Source organism: Dromaius novaehollandiae, chromosome 1 (genome assembly GCF_036370855.1).
Source record: "Dromaius novaehollandiae isolate bDroNov1 chromosome 1, bDroNov1.hap1, whole genome shotgun sequence".
In the NCBI taxonomy this organism is placed as follows: domain Eukaryota; kingdom Metazoa; phylum Chordata; class Aves; order Casuariiformes; family Dromaiidae; genus Dromaius; species Dromaius novaehollandiae.
Window position 1 is genome coordinate 211,937,661 of NC_088098.1, and position 21,875 is coordinate 211,959,535.

The following is a 21,875-nucleotide window of genomic DNA, read 5'->3' on the forward strand; positions in this document are numbered from 1 at the left end:
TATTTGTTCGGGCCAGAGCCATAGGGAGGGGATGTAAGTGGCAGGCTGCTTTGCCAAGTCATGGCTCTTGAGCTATGCAATCATATATACTTATGCTGACATGCAAAAATACTTCAGCTAAACAAAACCTTTGGCAAAATACAGTGCCATTTCTCTTCATTCAGCATCCCTCCTACAGAGCATTGCAAATTGCTTTGCATTCATATATATATAAGGAAAGGGACTCAAAAGGTAAGTTAAGTAGAATGACTCAGGTTATTAAACTGCAGAATATGTCATCATTCTCCCTAAATGTTGATAAACAGATGACGATGTAAAGTGAAAGGGAAAACAAACATTCCCTAAATACTTTCCAGAAGGCTGGGGTTCCTTAGAGTTGCCAGACAATTCCTTTGTGGCAGCTGTAATGAGCTAAAGGTTGGGTAAGAGTCTTTCACTGCTCAATGGAGAGATGGCATAAACCTGTGATTGCACAGGAGGACTCAAACTGTCTTTAGCACTAGCCACTGATCAGGGTTATTACAAAATTATGGACCATACAGGGATTTCAGCTTCTGTGAGCTTGGGGCCGTAAAAGCATAGGAGTGTAAAGGGCAGCTGTAACTGCTCTAAATAAACATCACTAGCAACTGCATTACGGGAAAAGGAGCAGACATACCAGGCAATGCCAAGGGACAGGTGGTGGGGAAGAGGTCTCACAGTCTATGCAAGGCTCCTGCCATGCATACCACCGTATGTATACCATACTGTTCATGCATGTCCCTCTTTGGTTCCTATAGGGAGCAGGAATCTACCACGGCTGCCAGCTAAAGCTGATCTCCCTTTATTCGAGAAACAGCGCCCCTCTCACAGCACACTGACACCAAGGTTCAGATGATACTATCAGAATGGGAGCCTGGATGAGGCAATAAATGCAGTCTCATTAATATAGTTCTCTGAACTTACAACACCTTACACTAAAGCTGCCTGCTACTTTATGCATTTCAAATGCATCTAGGCAAGTTAGAGGCCTCTCTTCTCCATTTTGCTGTGATGAGTCTACCATCGAGTTGCCTAAGGTGGAGGTGTACATACAGCCTTGGAGGAATGCTGGATGAAAAGTTTATTTGAAAATATTTTCAGTGTTGCTGAATATTTGCTTGAAACATCCCCAGTCACCTGTATGTACTTGTTAAACTGAATGAAAAAAAAGAAAAAGAAAAGAAAAAACCCTTTCCTTGAGGGAAGGAAAGAGCAGAGTTCAGCAGGGAAATGGTTTGAGGCCTTTCTGGAGGAACAGACTGATTATAGTGAGAAACTGCACCTCTGCGACCTCACTTCTCATTAGCAGGGGCCTAGAAATGGCAGTTCTGGTTGTATTCAGAAGTTTCATAAAAACATTGACATCTGTTGATGTCAACAACATACAGCTCTGCCTATTGTTTACATCCTATTACATTATTACAACCAGGTCAGTTTTGTATTTCACTAGTTTATAACCAAAGCTGAAGTTAAAGCAAGATGATCTTATTGCTATTTTTTCGTGAAGTAATAGTACAATCAGGTTCGTGACAGGTTCTCCTACAAGCCATGATGAATTGTAATACTATTCATTGGAAGACTATTTACAAGATTATTAGCAAAAATGCAGTTTCTACTATTAAGAAAATATCTGCAGTTAGTGGTGTCATTCCACAATTTGGAAACACAACCGCACATGTCTTCTCAGCTATGGTTAACCAGGAATCTTCTTCCATGTATTTGTGGCCAACAACCTGGTCGCAATTCACAAGGACAATTCAAGCCTTTGCCATCTTTTGCCTGGGCTGCAAAAAAACATGGTTAAGCTGGGCACAAGGTCTCTTGTTCTTTGAAGTTCCCTACAATTTCTGTAGATAGCTGCAGCATTTCCCCCACTACTCAGGATGGGCAAGATGTCAGACCAGTTCTCCCCACTCTCTGCTGGCTTTCCACAGAACAGTGAAAAAAACACAGATTTGGGGGGGGGGGCCTTGTCCAGGGTACTAAAAAGATCTCCACAAATTGCAAGTGAGGGGCAATATATGACAATTCTAATTCTCAAAACAGAATTGTCCACTGTAAGGGTAAAGTTATGTGTGTGCAAGTCATATTTTCTGGGCAAGAAACAAAACCAAGGAAGCCAAACAAGAAATAAAGTGATCTGAATTAAGAAACAGCATTAAAAAATACACCCATAAGTGCAGAAGATGAACTATGTCAGGCAACCATGTACTCAGCATCTTGAATACTGAAAGCACTACTTATAGGTTTGCTGCTGACCTAGCAAAGATACATTTGGGTACCCTGGGAGCATTTAATGTCAAAAAAGTACAGCATATCTCAAAAAAAGAATAGTGATTACATAAGTAGAGGCATATGTCTTTCAAGAATCTTCCTACTCCTTAGGAAGAGGTAAAGTTATGAACAAGAAATTATTTTGCTCTCCTAGAAAATAAAACATTGTTAATTGGCAGACTGAAAATTCTGAAATATTTTGTTCAAGACAATTGAAATTTGTTGGTTTTGTTCTGACCATTAAAAAAATCACTCTGTTGTCATCAATATTAAAATGAAAAAACTCTAGATTCCCTGTTCAAAGAAACTTTCCATTTTGAAAGGGGAATATTTAAAAAATTTCCATTTGGGGGGGATGAGGTTTAAGAATTTCCTAATAGCAATTCGAGAGAATTTCACTTTCAGTGATGTGCCCTTCAGTCTTTCTAATTGTATTTAACAAATACCAAAACACACAGATCAAACTTTTACTCTAGTTCTTATTTTAGTACTTCATTTAAACAATAATAGCCTAGTAATTATCATTACTGTTTCCACCAGACTATCAGTCTCAACAGCCTTTTTCTAAGACAGTGCATTTCAGATCCACTACCTCTTTTACTCCTGAATTAATTCCTTTTTCACCTTGGTGCACAGCTGTTTGTCTCTTCTCAGAAAGCCTTTAAGGCAGACACCTGCACTGCATGAAAGGGCTGGGCTATAAAAAAATCCGCAGTAGCAGGGCACAGCATTTCAGAAAATCAGGTAGGTTCCCCAGCACTGGAGAACCTTGGAAACCTTGGTCATTTTGGTTTGTCCTTTCAGCAAAGAAACTTAATGTAGCTGCGACAATGCACTGAACAACACCAACAGGGTTATAATTGTATACTAACAAGGCTGACATCCTGATAGAAAAGCAGAAAGAAGCATATTTTATAAGCCAAGCAGAGGTTGGCATGCTGAAATCATTCACATGCACAGAGAGTCATTAGTGGGTTCAGCATTTTTCCCCCATCAGCATTGTGTAGGTCTATGCAGGCTGATGAAAGCGTGAGTTTCAGCTAACCTGACATTCTTAAAATATCTCATGTTTAAAAAAATAAAAACTTGAGTTTCAGAGCTCATCTGTAAAACAGTTTTGGGGGAATAAGCAGTAACTCTTGTTTATACCAAGATGAGGTTGCAGAGACCCCGCTACAGATTAGGTCTCCTTTGTACTAGCACATAGAGGCTCTGCTCCACCAAAATTACAGTTTCAGTACAAGGCAATAGAAGCTAGGTAAACATGAGCAAACCATGGGACAATATTGTTCAGTAGCAGGAGAACAGTCATATAAGGAATGACCATGGCTGCCATGGTTGCAACCTCCTTTCTTTTGGGGCAGAGGAGAATTTTAAAGATGAAATAAGATAGTCTTTATGAAGAGCTCCTATGCACTGGAGATGGCAATACCAGGAATGTTCCTCACTGAAAATATAATGAAGAGCTGATGAAGCAGAGGCGGAGATCAATAGCTTGAGAAGTACAAGAGAAGACATGTAGAGACATACCATGATAGGCCTTAAAAGTAGGATGAATGTGTTTTCGATGGTTAGAGAGATAAGCCCAGAAAGTGATCTCCACAGAAGGCTGTTTGGATGGATAAATGGATTGAGGCTACACAGGAGAAAGAAACTTGTTTGTAAAATCTCTTCTCAGCAAGAAGGAGAATGGTGAAGAGTGAAATCCACCCCTTAACAGAACATGGAGGACTAGTCGAATGCTTTATTCATGATCCACCTAAATCTTAAAATGGAAAAGAAGCAGTAGTCGGTCTCATCTCTGTCCTCTAAACAGGGGTGAATTTCACTATAACCTGTTAACAGACTAACGTGATACAAGCGATAGGTAACACAGTGGCAAATGTATAAAATATACAAGCTGAAGATGCATAAAATCCTGTGGTTCGCAGTATGTCATTTGTAACTGTGTTATAGCTATAAAGTGTTGAGAGAAATGAGATTCTCAGGTTGACAGTTTTCCTTAATTTCCCAGGTTGTTGCCTTTGGGATCGTTGTTGCTATTTGTTAAAACCTGCAAGTACCTGTCCTAGTTTGTGAAAAAATAAACAAAGCAGGAAAGATATTTTCCCTTCCATATATATTTCTCTTACTGAGCAGAGATGTATGCACCTATCCAAGAAATCACTCCCAGGGTGATCTTTATATGATCCAGAAGTCTTGGGGTGATATCTTTATTCTTGGGAACTATTTAAGAAGCATTTTAACAAAGAAGCATTGGTAGACTAAAGCACGTAATGGGCTCTTAAACCTCTCTATGGAGACCCATGTCCTTTGCACATGGAGGGCAGTGAATTCGCTTGCCTAGCTGCTCAGATTGGTAGATGATCAGAGTTAATAAATCTATAAGTGAGACAAATTGGTCTGAAATATTTTTAGAGTGAAACTTAGCTGGAGTAGGTTCGTCCCTGAATATCAATTTTATAGAACTCTTACAGTTGTACAGGGCATATTTTTAAGAGTTGATGCATTTGTTTTTGCAGGTGGTTAAAATATAACTTCTCAGGATCTTATTAGAAACAATGAATTAAATCACATATAAGTTGGAGGAACTGCTAGCTTGTGTTAGAAGCCTGTTGGGACATTCTAATACTTTTAAATATGTGATTTTTTCAGCAGATGATTACTCTGCTATGACAACAGCCCTTGTTAAAATATAATGTGTTTTAGAAAAAAAGGAATAATGTGTTCAAATTGCAAGAGCCTTTTGTAAGTGATATTTTCATGCTATCTTCTACTGCTAGATCTACCACTCTCTTATTTTTGACCTTCGTACACAGAAGTGGAATTTACTCAGTAGACTGACCATAAAGCTTATCACAATGGAGATCCATTGCTTAATTAAAAGTGTGGCTAATTCTGTATGCTTGTTAATATTCAGGCATATTTTCATTGGGGAAAATTATTGTTTCTGGTCCCTAGCAGCTGTTCTGGTCTGCTCCCAATCCTTTGCAGATGTAATAACAAATCCCAGATCAGAAAACTGCCAAGAGGTTGTTTGATAGGCATATTATATGTGTGGAAAAAAAATAACAAACAAACAAACATGCTGTGGTAGATGTGACACTCTCACAACTGCTGATCTGGTTTAGTTTCTTTAATGCAGAAATCCCAGTTGTGCTCTCCACCCCACCAGTGTAAACAGGAAAAAAATAAAAAATTACACTAAACAAAATTTCCCTGACAAAATTTCTCAGTGAGACCCGTAAACTCTTATGCAAGGCACACCAGCACAAGTGGTGATGTTAAAATGGGAGTGAGAAGCAACAAATGAAAAAGCTTTGAATGTGATCACCTCTAAGTCTACTCAGACACAAGCAGAGGGCAGAAGAGCGATGTCTGTCTCTGAGACTTGGCCAAGGTGACGGAGAACATCTGTTCCGAGGGACACGACATGCACGTCTCCCTACTCTCAACTTTATGCCCTCCTCAGAAAACTCTCCTTCTGTAGAAATTTGAGAATACGGAGCATGCTGTATTCTGGAGTATTTCTGTCCACAGAATGACACTGTTTTACATACATACAACTTCTTGCTTTAAAATGGAAGCATTGGCCTGACCACATTGAAACACACTCAGAAGCAACTCTAAAGTGACATTTAACAGACGTGCTGGCACTCAAGTTATTGACAAGCTACAGAACAAAAAACAAATTTATAAATAGACACCAGGTATGGGTAAGACATTTAGCTGAAGCTAGTCATAAATAAGGTTTTAATAACAGGATGACTTTGCAGTTATCCATTTCTAAACGTTAGTCAAACCACTGGAAAAAGCAGGTGTATAAAATAATCTCTGGAAGTAAAGCAGACCTTTTTATTCATGTATAGAAAATAAAAATACCAAAGTATTGTGTAAAGATAGCCCCATGAAGCCAGACTTCAGCATTGTCATTAAACAATATCCAGTTACGGTTTTCACACACTCTTGGGTGCAAAAGGGACACATCTGTAACAAAACCAGAATCAAGATGTCCCCTATACTATAGCTTACTATACCCCTTGAAAAGACTGCTGCCTTCCTGAAAAAGAACTTAGTGCCAAAGAGAATTACAAGTGAATTGGCTCTGATACAAAGTCAACCCACAGACGCAAACTGCATTTGATCTGAAAAATGTATACTGTAGGAGCTAAATCTAGTCAAGCAACAGACAGATAAAACTGAATATTCTGAACCCTTCTAATGAAACATTATGGTTGATCATACCTAATGACTCTTGTGAATTAAGTATAATCACTTCAACAGAATCAGATCAGCTCCTGGGAGTAAACCAAGACTTACAAATTAAAGCCATACCTGGATACAAGCAAAGAAAACAAACAAGAATACAGATAAGCAACTGAATTTTTATGCGTTCATATAGAGAGGTCTTGCAGATCCAAGTTTTTTAGACAAGCTGCTAGTGTGAAACAGATTAATGGTTTGATAATTGCTCCAGGCTGAAGAATTTTGAAGTAAGGGTTTTACTGCTGGAACTTTTAACAAGCAGGCACTTAAACTAAGGACAAAGAAGTAATTACAATGTTTATAATAGCTGGGTACAAGGATAGCAGGCATTCCTGAAGCAGGCAGGAATAGGAGGATTCATTTTGCATGCTGCAATTGGCTGTCTTTGCAAAATGAGCCTCTAAACATAAGAAATGCATGGAACAACAGGAATTAAATGAACTCCAAGAACTGGAATCTCTGGGGACCATCCCAGAGCAATGATGATATCCCGCTGTGCTGAATGTAGATTGTGCATGTGAGATTGGTGTGTGATGACCAAGTTCGCACAGTAATTGCAAACGATTGCAGTTCAATATGCTAGACATCTGCACCAGATGCCCCATACGTTAACAGTCTTTTCATGCTTTGATACACGGAAAAGCAGACCTCCATCTACAAGATTTATATGCAAGACTGACAGCAGAGTGTTCTTTTCCTTCACCTCAATCTTCTATCTGAATAAAGGTCAAAACACTGCTGACCAGAAATAAGTAGCGCTGCAGACCAAACTAATGAAAACAGAGGTTAAAACAAGGGTAAATTTATGTCTTTTAATGAGCGTCTGGAGCTGAGCACAAGCCTGTAGCTTCAAGCAGTATTACAATTGTCATAGCTAAAGAGCAATTCAATTTTTGCTTTACCAGATGGATACCTCCATCTAGGTACTTTTATGTTCCCCATTATTGTATTTTCTAAGCATCTCACACTTTTAATTGTATTTATCTACACAACATTTAAGTGCGAGGCATCTTTTATCTAGTGACTTTTTAACGCAATGCAGAGTGTCCTGGGAAGGGAGAACCTTTTCTCCCAGGCAAGTGACCCGTTTGCTAAGCTGAAGAGCCAGGCTCAGACCTGTACACCCACTCTCTGACTCCATTTAACTGCTCTTCTCAGCTACACAGTTGCAAAACTTTGACAGAAGAGATGGAGAGTACCCCATCCCCAGCATTATCTTTAACTCGATAGGGCAAGAACAGTCTCCTGAGTAGCAGAAAATCTGATTTTAAACCACTCAACCTGAATCCATATCTTTCATTTCCTTGGAATGAGAAGAAAAAAGTCTCTTTCCTCCAACAGGGACAATTTAGGAGCCCTAATTTCAAGAAAGGGCTTCAAGCTGTGAATGCTGGTTTTACAGTGCTTGGTCCAAGAAAGTAATGAAGCTCTTTGGCAGAAGCCAGGCTGTAAACAAACCCTGTCTTCACGATTTTCCGTCAGCAAATTGGGCACATCCCCAGTCAGCATGCGAGCTGTGGTGAATGCTTTGCTGAATGTTTATAAAATAAGGTAATACTGAGTTTCCCAGCACTGAATGCTTTCTCTGCTTCTAGTCCAAAGAAATTAAGATTAGACTTGCAAAACATCTAAAATGCCCATTACACATACTTGTCCTTTTTCTTACTTTTCCCTGGGCATCTGTTCCTGGTCCCTGTTGGAGACTAGGTAACAGGCTACATGGGCAAGACAATAATAGCTTGGTTTAAGCCAGTGTGGGTGTTTTATTACTGCAGCTAGAAATGACTCAGTTTAAAAGTAGCTGAGATCCTCAGACCTTTGAAGGCATGTTATCTTTGTATTGTCAGCTTTCCACAGCCATGTTCTCAAGGTTCTCAAGGTAGCTGTCCAGAAAGGATCTTGTCTGCATCGTACCAATTGGCTACACGCCTAAGCACTGTCAGGATCCACAGACTCACTGTCCCTGATGTACCCTTGCAACCTGCTTAATCAGGTGTACTCAGAACACAATTCCCATCACATACCACTAACCCTCCCCTTTCCGTGCAGCATCCTCCTGGTTCTGGCCTTCTCATAAACAGAGTTTGAGGGATGAACTCATAGCTCCTGGGGTAGAGTCCTACGCATTAGATGTTTGGAGTGGGGCTTTTACACTGTGCTGTTGAGCTCTCCTACTTCCAGATTCAAAGATACACAATGGTGACCATAGGGAGGTGGAAGAGGCTTGAGTGAAAATTAGGGAGAGGGGCTTTGCCCCTGTGACTCTTCAACCTTGACATTTGGGCACTTGCTAAGGATGGAGGTTTCTACCCTTGGGTATGCCAAAGAAAGCTTAATATACTGCGCATAAACACTAATCAGAGCAGGATCAAAGAGAGAATTTTTCCCAGGTAATCACTTTAACCACTAGGCTATGGAGTCATGTATCAGCACTCTGTCCCGATAAATATTTAATTATTCCATATAAACTGGAATCACCCCAACAAGTAAGAGCAGAAGGACATCTGCTCACATAATGTATGGTGCACTCTTGTGGGTAAGAGAAGCACTATCAGCTCCTATCAGGCCAAGTAGGGAACTGGATATGGATTTCCTACATCCTTGGAAAACGCCCTAACCAAGTAGCCTCTTCATATGGAAAATCTTATCAGCAGTGCCTTTACACACACATTGCAGCAGAAGTCTTGCTATGTCCTTACTTACAGAAAGGAGTTTATGATTCTGAGCCCTAACTAGGGTAAGGTGCCCACATCTTTATGAGGCAAATTTTAAGGAACTTACATCTTGCCCCACTTCTGGAATTTCTTATCTGTTAGTTTATAGCTGTTTTCTGGCTTTTGTGGGCCTTAATCTTGGACATCAATTTCTTCCCATGCAGCGCACTGGAAGACAGGGTCCTTAACTAGTATGTGGACAAGGCTGGGTACCTCGGACACTGCAATTCCTGGTCCCCCTTTGTGACTCAGCTCTTAAGTCCCCCTCTCGTGGCCTCACATATGGTCCCTCAAGAAGCACACAGAACAGCAGAGAATTAAAGCCTACACTTCCCAAGCCCAGGTTTAGCATTTTCACCAGTAAACAAATCTTGCAGAGTAGTTTCCAGGGGGAAAAAAAAATATATATATATATATATATATGTACACATATAGATTTACAGTTATACATAGTGTCTGTACTCTCAAGACTAATTACCTTCCACAGTGCTGCAAGGATTTTTGTTTGGTAATTAGAATATTCCAAACCTCTAACCACAGTTCATTCAGAAGAGTCTAAGCCAACTATACATTTTCTTTCCACAAAGACTAGATTTTTCATTAGGACCTAGGATTTGTTGTTACTTGGGCATATTACCCAAAACGACAATTGTACTGAGGAACAGCAGTCACAAAGGTCATTTGAAAAGAGTGAGAGGAAGAAAGGCAGAGAAACTGCAAGCTTATGTTATTACATGTGATAAGTCAAACATGTGTTTAAGCGCTTTTTGGAACTGGGATGAATAAACTCTTCTCCATGTCTACTGGGGATTACACAAGAAATAACGCGTTCTAATTACAGTGAATATCCCAGTTTGTCTTTAGGAAAGACTTTCTAGCAGTGAGGGAATAAATTACCTGGAGAAGTTGTGGACTTTCCATCATGTGGAGTTTTAAAGACCAGATTAGGCAAACATATGTCAGGAAGAGTTCAAATACAGATGACCTGTCTTAAGGCAGGAGTACGGACAAGAGGATTTCTTCAGATCTCTTTCAGAGCTATATTCCAGGGTTCCTGGAACATGACTAACACATAGGAGTTTTTAATTTATTACCTGATATGTCACATTCCCTGCCTGCCGTGTGAATATATAAAACAAATACGAGCATTCACAAGTAGAGCTCAGTAAAGTTTTTTTAGTAAATAGTGAATTTGCCTCAAAACAGATTCATTGACTCTGACAATATCTACCAACTTCAGCTGATTTTGTCAAGCAGGATTTACTGGAGGGAAAGAAAAAAAAAGGATAAATTCACACATGCACACAAAGAGCCCGTATATGTCCTTTTTTCTTCCATTTTCACTAACACCCACCCACTGAAATTATTTTTGTCTATGGCATTTACAGCTCTGCCAGATACATTACCACATATATTTAGTCTCTGTACTAGGTGAAATGCGAAAATAATATGATAGCAGGAAATATTGCATTTTGCATCTGGAAACATTGACATCATCTATCATTCTAATGAACAACAAAATTGTTAATGGTGGAGTGAAAAGCAAATGCATGGGTTTTAAATACATAGAGAGGAGGTCATATACCAGGCCATGCCAAAATGTCCATTGATTTCATCGGGGCTAGAAGCTCTTTCAGGGTCGACACCTGAACAGCACAGAGTTTAACTGGAAGCACGCAGGTGAAGAAAGAGGGAAGAGTGAAAAAGCAGGAGGGATTAACGCTGAGCTCTATCAAGTGTTTTGTTAGTGCCATTGTCTGTAGGCATGGAGTAGTACATGGGATCATTCATGCTAATAATTTAGATACAACTGGTTGTAGTATATATGGTGAACAAGTATACTCCTCTGACTTTTCGCTTGCCTTCACAAATGCCATTCAAAATTACAGTCCCTCAATTTGGCAGATGGCTTTCTTCTGAGGCATAAACTTCTCTGAGAATGATAGGAGGTTATAAGATGGATTGTGATCCTTTCTTCTCATCACAGGATGAAGATCCTGTCCTAGTAAGCTGTAAGATCTAGCATCAGCTTATTACAAACTGCTATGGTGAGCACAGATGCCTGATGAGAAGGTTTAGAAGCTAGTCATCCCTGTAAAACCAAGGGACTATTGCAAACAACAACCTAAAGTTTTCTGTTACCTAAAAGACTGCACTTTTGGAAAAGCAAATTGTGTGAGTACAAATGGGTGGTCACAGACTACCTGACCTGGACAGTGAAGGCTGCACTCATTTTTCAATAAACAGTTAAGATCTGAAGATAAACAAATAAAGAGAACCAATTTATATAGAAAAAATAATACATAGACAGCCAAGTTTCTTTCATTTGGAAGTAAGGCACAAAAGGGAGGCAGCCTCTGGACTGAATGATCCTGCATGGACCTTTATTACAGAGATACCACTGTATTAAACAAAGTAGGGTTTTTTTCTTTCCACATTTGGGAGGTGTAATTGAGGATAGAGAAAAAGAAAGTACAATTCCATCATGTCGCATATGGAGTAGGCCAAGAATAAGAACTTGTGTGAAATATTAGATTATTGAGATACATATTCATAGAGCAATTTCTCATAGAAAGCAATGTACTATATGGGATTTGTACAGCATCTGGTACATTCAGCATGTGCTAATCAGTTCTGATTCTAAACTGTCAATAGTATGTCGCGCTGTCAAAAGAAGAAAACAAAAGCCTACGCTTCTAGTCTGGTGTGCCTTAAGTTGGACCCTTAAAAGCATGCCTAGGTATGGACTAAAAACTTTGTCCTCCCATTATACTGATGCAGTTTGTGGGTAGCCAGCAACTTTGAAAATGAGGGCACCCTGGACTCTGACCGTCAGCACCCAGGGTCGGACAGATTATTCCAATTTCTAAACAATAGCTTTCTACTGGTTTGCTTTGAATCAGTGTCATTTTCATGAGACCAGCAAAATTTGGAGTTAGCCCTATATTTCTATTAATAGCAATGTGAAATGCTGAGGTTAAATTCCCTTGGATAGGAGTAGCAGCATATCCCTTAGAGAGCAAGGACGTTGAAAAAGATGGGGTTGAGGGTCAAATACTTTGATGAGGCTGTTATGAAAAGAGAGTGTGTGATCCACTGTCTTTCTGGGATACTTCAAAAGATAACATGCTAGAATGCACTTTCACCTTTTTAAAGCATATAGGTTTGTGCAAAAAAAGACAGAGAAGCAAGGTTAGCTATCTGTGTGTTCAGTCTAGGATTCAAATTTTAAATCATTCATGGGATATACCCTATATTAATGTTTAGTCTCATTTGTTCTGATTTCGCTCAAAATCTGAATGCTTGTTCTCATTAATTCTGAATGCTTCTTTTGCTAATTAATTTTTACAATAATCTTTTTCATGTCTTCAGAGACTTTTGTTCTAGCTGCCTGTAATTCTGATTTATCCTTTTAATGAGTCACATATAAAATGTTATGTAGAACTACAATTTGTTTCTGGGTTTTTTACATTTTTTTAAAAGAGGAAAGTCTTTACTAATGAATTGTCTTGCTTACGGAAAGTGCTCTGGAACAACTTTTAAATCTTAAAGTTCTTATCTATCCATATGGGCACCAAAAATTTTTATACATTTCACTCATCTTTGATTTTGGTCTGGAGATTTGCAGTTTCTAGTCCATGCCCACTCTAATTCTGTCTAGCTGCTTAACAGCTACATTGCTGGATTTCTTTGGAAGTACAAACATGTGATTGGCAGACAGTTAGTTTAGACCACTGGTTTAGTTAATAGTTAATAATCTGGAAGCAGGCAGAGGCAAACTGGAACCTGTGGTGTCAAAGAAAGGTTTCAGATCCTTCCACTGGCTGCAGAAAAAAGGCAAAGGTGTGTAACCATCTTCTACTCATCTCTTCCTCATACGAAGACTATTTTGGTTGATGGCTCTGTGCACTTGGCCTATCGCAAAGTTCTGGCCTAATAGCCTCACACATATAAAAAGTCTGATTACAATTTTTAGACAAGATACTATCACTGGAGTATTAATAATCTCAGCTTTTATTAGCAAGTGAAGGACATTTATTCTCTTTTGGGACTAATCACAGATACCAAGTATAAGGTAAAATATATGAAGGATAAAGAAAAAGAATTTTTTTATTCCCCCTTTGACAGATGGCAATTGGAAGGAAGAAGAATTTAGTGACATATTCAAGGTCAGAGAGATAACACTATACGTCTTCCATATCCTAATCTAATTCCTTAATTAAGGCCATTCCTTCAATCTTATAAATCATGGCATGGCATTTTTCAGGCTTGAGCCATCTGACTCATTATATGTATTTTAATTCTTCATCTGTTAAAGTACCTCTTGTTTTTCCTGCAGATTTTCATGGCCTGTAGCAGGAGGTGTTGTCTTCTCCCATTTCTCTGCAACTTCGTTTGCTTCTTCTATTTTTTGCTCATAGCTTTTCTGGGAATTTAGCAGTGTCACTTCATAAAACTCTTGAATATCTGTTTGTAAAGAGGAAGAAGTTACTTTATTTACTTGATATGTTGTCTTTAGCATCCCCAGTGTTTATCTTTGGCTGATATATATTTACACATTTTCAGAATATACATGATAATGATAAACACACATTACATTTCTAGCAGAAAGCACCAATACACAATATTTTTTTTCTGAAATGTCAATGAGATTCTTGAGAAGTATTCTTATTTTAAAAAGGTTCTTATGAATCATTTCAAAGAAATAAAGCAATATGTATGAGAAGAGACTCAAAGAACATATTACACTCACACCTGAATAATAAGTGTAGAACAGACCATTCTACAGGGATAAGTAATTCAAATAATTTTGATCAGTAAACTAGAAGCCTACAGATACAAAACAGTTTAAGAGAAGTTTGTTATCAGACACCTCCCCAGCATTTGAGCCCCTCTCAGCCCCAGCTGCAGGTGCAGTAAGAAAGTATTTTGGGTGGAACAGAGGACTTGAAGAAAGTTTTTGTGGGCTAATCACTTCAAACCTGTTGTCTTTCAAAAGTGGTTAATCAATGCTTGGTTTCAATCAAGAGTCAGTAATAAGCCAGATCTAGATGTTAATCACATTGTTATTCACATGTATTTCCTACTGCAGAGATATATGAGATTCAGCAGTAAAAACACTTTCACTGAAACCTACACATGTAACCATCAAAGAGGATCAGAGGAAAGAGAAGTGTTTTCCTTCCTTGAGGCAAGATTTTAGTCATAGTCATGTACAGGGGATGCCACGTGGTCTAACAGATGTATTTGACTCACTAAAGAAAAGAAAAAACATATTATTTTCATTAGGAACAATGGACAGGCTTTCTCCTAGACAAAAAAGAAAGAAAACAGTTTCAGGGAGAAAGATTACATCTCTCTGGACACCCGTGGGACTTCAAAGGAGGGCCTGGTTATAAAAATTATCGTGCTCTGAAGAGTGGCTCTGTCTAATGAGAGCTACCTAGGGCATAAAGAGTGCAGGGCGGCACAACCCTCGACAGGTAGCTGTCAGGAAGGCTGCAGCAAGTCAACTAGAGAAGGGGAGAGAGGAACCTTTCCAACCTTAGATGAGGAAATGAAAGGGAAACATCAAGCTTATTGTACTTGCGCAGGGTCTTTCATAAACACTCGACTGTGTTCTTTTTTTGGTGAAGAAATGTTGTATTTGCATGTTACCTTAAATTAGGTTGAGTTAAAAGTAACCCCGATGTACTCAGACAATCAAAAACCACTTCTTAATGGAGGCTGTGATGAGTCTATACCTCAAGTACTGAGACACATTAACAGGAGCCCTAACCTCCCAGGATACTCCAGCACGTCTAAAAGGAAAGAGTGTGTGCCCAGGCAAAACTTCATGAGCCAGACGACAAAAACCTTCCCACGCTAACCACAGCGTTTGTCTGGCAAGCAGGAAAATATTGTGGTTGTGTCTGAACTTCAAAAACAACACCAGGGATTTTTTCATACAGGGTTAGATCATGTGTCTGGGCCAGGAAGACATTGTTTCTAGCTGTAATAAATAACCTGCCTTGGAAGTTCATCTCCATTTTCTCTTATAGATCAACTCTTATGATAGGAGGCTAAGCTGGACTGCATGTGGTAAGCAGAACTGAAAGAGCAGGAGAAGGCACAGAGGTGCCCTGAGTCTCTGCCTCTGTCAAAGGCCACTCTTCCCTCTATAGTAGCACCTGAAATTGAACTTTCCTTTGGACTCCTTTTTCTGCTTTCAGAATTGTTATGTACTTTATTTCTCATGGGAAAAAAATCATCAGAATTTTTTATTTTAACATTAGTAACAGCGACACATTGGAAGTACCCACTGAGCTCTATTTTACAGTTATGAAAAGCATGTTGCCGAACAATACAAATAGAAATATTTGCAGGAATTTATATTTCATGTTACAAAGAGCATTTACCTCCACCAGTAAAATTAAGAACTACTTTTGACATGAAAAGCTGTAGGGTAGCTGCGATGAGAATGCAGGTGTGGAGGATTTTTTTCCCATCATTTGAGTGTTCACAGTAGAGCGGCAAAAATTTGTAATATGTGGTTTGATGCCAGGTCAATTTATATTGTAACTGCAAGTAAAACATACTGGACTAGTATGTGATTATCTCTAGATAAATACTCGGCAGAAATAAACTAGAAATTGCCCTGTGGCACTGGCATTCAGCTGGCAGAGCTATAGTGATCGGAGTATTAATTGGGTTGACAGTAGTCAGTCAGGTAAGAGCAAAACAGAGCTTTCAGTCTGACTTTAAAGACTATCTTGCCCTAGTGGGTTCATTAAAAATAATGGGTGAGCCATATATGCATGTGTATCCATGTGACCAAAATAAACACGAAAAAACTCGGTCTCTTTTCAAAGGTCCTCGTCTTTTCCAAGAAGACCGTATGTTTCTTTCACTGGAATAATGATCACTGGTGCGCAGAGAAGAGCTTTTCAGCGTACTTATGTAGTTACACAATCTCAGAAAGCACAAAGGATTCACTCGGTTGCATTGTTATTCCATAAGCTAAAATTGCAATTACTATGGAAGTGCAGTAACTGGCAGTCAATCAAGGTTAGCATAAAATAGGGTCTATGATTTGCTCTGGGTAAAACCTGCTCTATCGTGTGATCTCCATTATGTCAGAGGAACAAGCAGTTACTAGGAGGAAGAAAGCAGCTGAATACTACTGAGGAGGGGAGAAGAGGTGCAAGGGCCGTGGTGGGATCAAGCAGTTATGAAATAAAGTTTGGAGCTGAGGCCATAAAAGGTAGTTGTGAGAACGTGATAATTGCCCTGTAAAATGATCAAAATACAGTCTGTCTTCTATTGGGGGCTCACAGGAAGACACTTCAACTAAAAGGCTAACATCTTACATGGATGAAATTGTAGTTGTTGGTACTATCTTCCCTCCCTTCCGTGGAAACAAGTTCAGATTTCATTCAGAAATGGCAATATTACTACTGATGAACTTAGTAAGCACAAAACCTCTCTCTTGTTTTGGTACCAGAGGAACTGTTCTACTGTCTTTATCACTCCAAACATTTTGTCAAGCAATGAATTTATGCTTGTTAAAGTGTCTGTGAATCTCACTGGATTTTCAGTCCAACTGAATTTGTTCATTTGCTTGTTAAGAGATGACTTACTTTATTTAATAAACTCCACTTGCTGTTCCCTTAGCCTAGCCCAAATGTTTTGTCAGTTTTTCTGCATAAATTGTGTATGAGAAATTATACATATTCTAATATGAAGCAAACCTAAAGATACCATGGTAGATTTTATTTTGGATAATTCTAACACGGAGGAAGCAGGAAAATAAATTTTCACTACATCAGCGTCATAGAAAAAACATCAGTATTGCTTTACAAATGTCTGCGAACAAGTATGCCATTCCTGGAAGTGACACTGTATTCTGCAGAAAAATTCCAAGGACCCCCCTCTCCTGTTTTACACACCTGGGCAAGAACAAGCAGGAGCTAACCTTTATAGATATGCCAAGTAGCAATTTCGCTTGCTAAAATTGGATCCATTTCTCAGTGTAAAGTACCACAATTTTTTAAAAATTTAATCATTTTGGCTGAAATTTGAGTTGTGCTCACTCTTCATCTCACTTTTTTTTTTTAAAAAAAAAGAAAACTTAAACCAAAATAATTTGGAGAAAGAATAATAGGAGAAGACACAATGTCTCACGCAGAAGAGAGACCTTTCTTTCAGGCAGCAGCTATGCAGAAAAAATAATGCGTGATCAGACAAAGCTGAATAGGCTGCCTAAACTGTGTCATTTCCTGACTTTTGAATGATCGATTCTGCAACCCTAGGACCATTATTTCAGTACAGGTTTTGTTCCAATTTTTATGCATCACAATATGCATTCATTATAGGGAAACGTTACAACTCTCATGGCAGAAGGGTTAAATAATATGAAAAGGAGAAAAATTAGAATAGCCTAAACTATTTTCTGTCTTCTGTGACCATGAGCTTTCCCTAGCATCCTAATGAGGAAAAATAAGATAAAGCAATACAATTCTTCATTCATCTCTAAGCACTTCAGCACCAGAAAGATAGAGGTAAATTGAAGGGAATTCAGACAAAGACAGATGATTAAAGGTCTGAGAGGACTAACTTTTGAGGAAAGATTAAAGGACAAGAATAATAACAACATACACTTTTATATTTCCTTCCATTTCAAAGCAAGCATTAAGAGCCCTATAATGTTGGCTAAGAAAATTTCACAAGGCCTCAAAGACAGGCAAAACCGATAGAGTTGAACTGTGGAGGCCTGCAAGTGATGACACCAGGTGTGTCAATCCCTTTGTGAACCGCATCCGACCTGCAGCAGCTTCAGAATCGCCAGTCGATTCAGGACAATGTTATTCCATTAAAAAAATAAAATAAAAATTTAAAAAAAACTCTTCGTAGAAGCAGGGAAGGGTAGATGTGGCTGCACTAGCAGACCTGGGATAGATGCCTGGCACACTAGGAATGGTGCAGGAACCTGTCACTCCAACAAGCTTTCTCCTTTATTTCACTGTGGTTTAAAGACAGCTGAGAGAGGTGATCAGTTTTTGCTCTTATTTGTGTGTCCTGGTGCCCTCTTCAGCACTGACCCCAGTCCTCAGCCATGTGAGTCACAGTAGTCTAGCTGGTAGCCTGAAGGCTGGATCAAGGATCAAGTATATTACTTTGTCATCTCTGATTTTCACATACACAGGGAAACATTGGTAGGTGTCAAATGCATTTCAGTACTTTTATTCATATTCAGGCATTTAACCATTAAGGCACATACATAGCAGTGCAGTGAGCAGGTGGGATTACCCCAGTATAACTCCTTCACACCAGCTGACCTGCAGCTGCACTTCGTATGTGCCTAACTGATGCAAAGCGTTAAGCAGAGGGAATATTGTAAGATGGGCTTTCCAGTGTGATATAGTGCAACATGCAGAGAGGCTCAGCTTGAGCTTGTGTGGTTCTACCAGACTGCTGCACAGTGGAGACAGACTTGCGAAGTGTCAAAAGCAGTCTGGACTCAGAAAATGGATGGCCTAACGAAAACCACGACAGAAATGGACAGAAAAATCTGGTGCTTCTCTTTTGCATTTCCAAAGAGGGGAGAGAAAGAGGAAAGGCTGTATTCCAGTAACAAACCGGCTGATGCCAGTCTTCCTGATGCCATCTATATTTCATAGAACACAAACAATGAAGCTTAAAAGGATAATCTTGTGCATCACTTGGCTTGAAGTTGTATTGCATGTGTCAGCAAATGCTAGTTCCTTAGTGATTTGACTACACATGTGACCACTTGTAACAGAACAGTGTAAGCAATTATACTCATCAGACTTTATCCCAAGTCCACCGAGTTTATAGACACCTACCCACCACAGCATGTCTTGACCTGCAGGAAGAGAATGTACCATGATAACGGCTGTTCCAAAAGCTGTCACCTTCGTCTGTGCTTAGCAGGGAGAGAGGATTTCTTTTTGACATAGATCTTGCTACCACCCTTGTTCACTGCATGTGGATGACATCTTGAGACCATTTAGAAACGGCACCAATATTCTGGTATCTGCAGGTATTGCCTGTTGTTTTCTCAAGATAGCTGTATATTTTTGCAATTAACTGTAACATCATTAACAGTGTAGAATCTCCTTACCCAAGAAGCAAGTTCTCTGTTGTATAGACCCAAAATTCTACTTCTATAGACCCAGATCAGGAAACTGGGACTAATACTCTGTAGGATAAAAAGAAATTTTTTTTCTTTTTCCCCTTCTTCTAGAGGTCCTTAGCTCTGTAATTCATTTTTCCTGTACTGTGCCAGTGCCCTGACTTGCTTTGCAGTATAACTCCCATCTGTTTTTCCAGGGCATTCAGGGACAAGGTGGAATGGGGGTCTAAGGCAACATGCAAACACAAGCTGTTTCCTTTCCAGGCAATTTGGGGCAGCCTTTTTGTCTGTATGCAGGATAGTGTCTGATATGTACCTTTCCGTATTGTGTAACCCAGCACAAATGGACTACTGTCTGGCGTAACTCTGCAAATCAAAATAAAGTCATTCGTCATAGGCCCTTGTTGCAAGTCCTTTTTTTTTTTAACTCAGGGAACATTACAGCAAACATCTAAATGGCATCATTTACATCCTGGGGAGCAGATTATGCTGGGTCAGCTTCAGCCATCTGGTCTGAACTATTAGGTGGGAGTAAGGAGGATTCTGCAGGATGTTGTTCAAGAAGCAAAACTGATTCACAAGTAGCAGGGAAGTGATCAGAGATTGAACCAGCCTGCCAGGAGCAAGCCCTGCCCATGGAAACAATCCAAAGAGAGATTAGATAACACACTTCATTGAACACAACTATGTTTTGTGGCTTTTTTGAGCAAAATGTTTCCATAATGAGTTAAATAGTCATCACAGCATTGTTCAGGATAGATAAATTGCAAAGCAATGGAAGAAAATGACTTAACTTGAAATCGGATGAATTTTTGACTAAACTAAAACCATGGTGCAAACCCTCTGTGAGGGATGGCATATCTCCAGTTATCAAGCTGGTGCATAGCTTTATGAACCTGGGGAGCCCAAACCTGCCCCCATTAGCCTCCCTTGGTGCAGAGCAGCCAAAAATGCCTTTCCCATCTTCAGCTGTATCTCATCCAGGGGTCCACTTATATTTGCCTTGGACCTTCACTAATAAAAGTGGTGTGAAATTCAAAAATAAAGGAAACGTTGAAGGCTTACCATTTTCAGTTGGTAGGGGTAACATCAAGGTATGTCAAGTGAAAAGGAAATTCAGGCACCTCATGGCAAGGTTTTGGTGCAAGAGAAACCATAAGCTTAGATGCCAACCCAACAGCGAGCATTAGTACTGAAGGAAAGAAAAGGTCATCTATCAAATGAAGGCGGTGAAACAGTGCTGAGGTCTTCTGTCAAATGTCTACAATTGACGAATGTTCCTAAATCTATTAAAAGCAGCATACTGTAGTGGAACATGTACCAAATTGAGTAGTAAGAAATACAATTTCTGTTATTGACCTGTCTTGATTCTTTTGTTTGGACAAATCCCTTCTGGTTAGACTAGATAACCTTCTGAGGTTCCTCCCAGCCAGAATTATCCAATGAACCTATGATCTTTTGCATATCTAGACTGTAATTTCTTTCAGGCAGGAACTATTATTCTTCAGGTACAGAACTCGGCAAAATGAGATCATTTAAAGACGAAGCTCTGAAATATTCTATATGCTATAACAAATCACTAAAAGATTATTTAGTAATAACCTTTGTGATAGCTATTTAGATACATTACAAAAAAATCTTCTGCACTTTTGGATGTACTGTACAATAGTATCATTATTGTTTTTGTAATACACCCAAAATACAATCAGAGCTCTCCCAAACTGCTCAGCTAGGAATCTCTGCTTCAGAGGCAGTTGCCTCAAACCGAATAAGGATAAAGTATTCAACACAGATTGCTGAGCACAGAAAAGACAAAATAATTGCTGCAGCCCTTTCTATGTGAATGATGTTTATGTTAGCAAGTAAAAGCTAGAAAACAATACCTCATAAAATAAAGTCAGTATTTAAGCTTGTTTGGTGATGATCTTGATTGTACTGCTACAGTTTTGCCTATATATTCTAACTTCTTACTCATAAATAAGCATCTCAGTCTGGATTTGCACATTTGCTATTGACAATATGTTATACTGAACATCTACAGCTGCTAATTATATTTTCTATAGAAGAAGAAAAGAAAGTGCTAGAAAGGTTCAATACATGTGTAGAAACACAATGTAAAGTAGGCACAGCAGATTAAATTGGTAAACGCAGCACTCAGTACTACTCATTTTGTTTCTGGAGCTTAAGTTGCAGAAAAGCCAAGCAAGAAACCCCAAATCCGGCAGTGGTGGTTCATTTTAGCCACGCTAAGCGAGTGCCTGCAGATCAGCGCACAGTCTGCAAGAATCAGCACAGGCTCACGAGCACACGCCGGCTGCTTTGCACCTACTGCTGTTGGCTGAAGCGTCACAGACAACCAGGCATACAACTGAACCTGCCCTAGGAATTTTTCCACCAGAAAGCTATGAAAACAGCAAGTGCTGTTAATATGACTAAGTGTTCAAAAGTGACAGCTAAGGAAACAC

The 21,875-nt window shown here is 39.3% G+C and overlaps 1 protein-coding gene across 5 annotated transcripts in view; it reads right to left on the minus strand.

Moving 5' to 3' along the window:
* The window catches only part of DLG2 (discs large MAGUK scaffold protein 2), a 999,439-nt gene that overhangs the window by 861,040 nt on the left and 116,524 nt on the right, over window positions 1-21,875 (minus strand). For all 5 annotated transcript variants that reach the window (XM_064505171.1, XM_064505176.1, XM_064505174.1 and 2 more), the window contains one exon: window positions 13,597-13,742. In XM_064505171.1, the coding sequence (XP_064361241.1) occupies window positions 13,597-13,742 (146 nt within the window). The remainder of the gene's footprint in view (window positions 1-13,596; window positions 13,743-21,875) is intronic.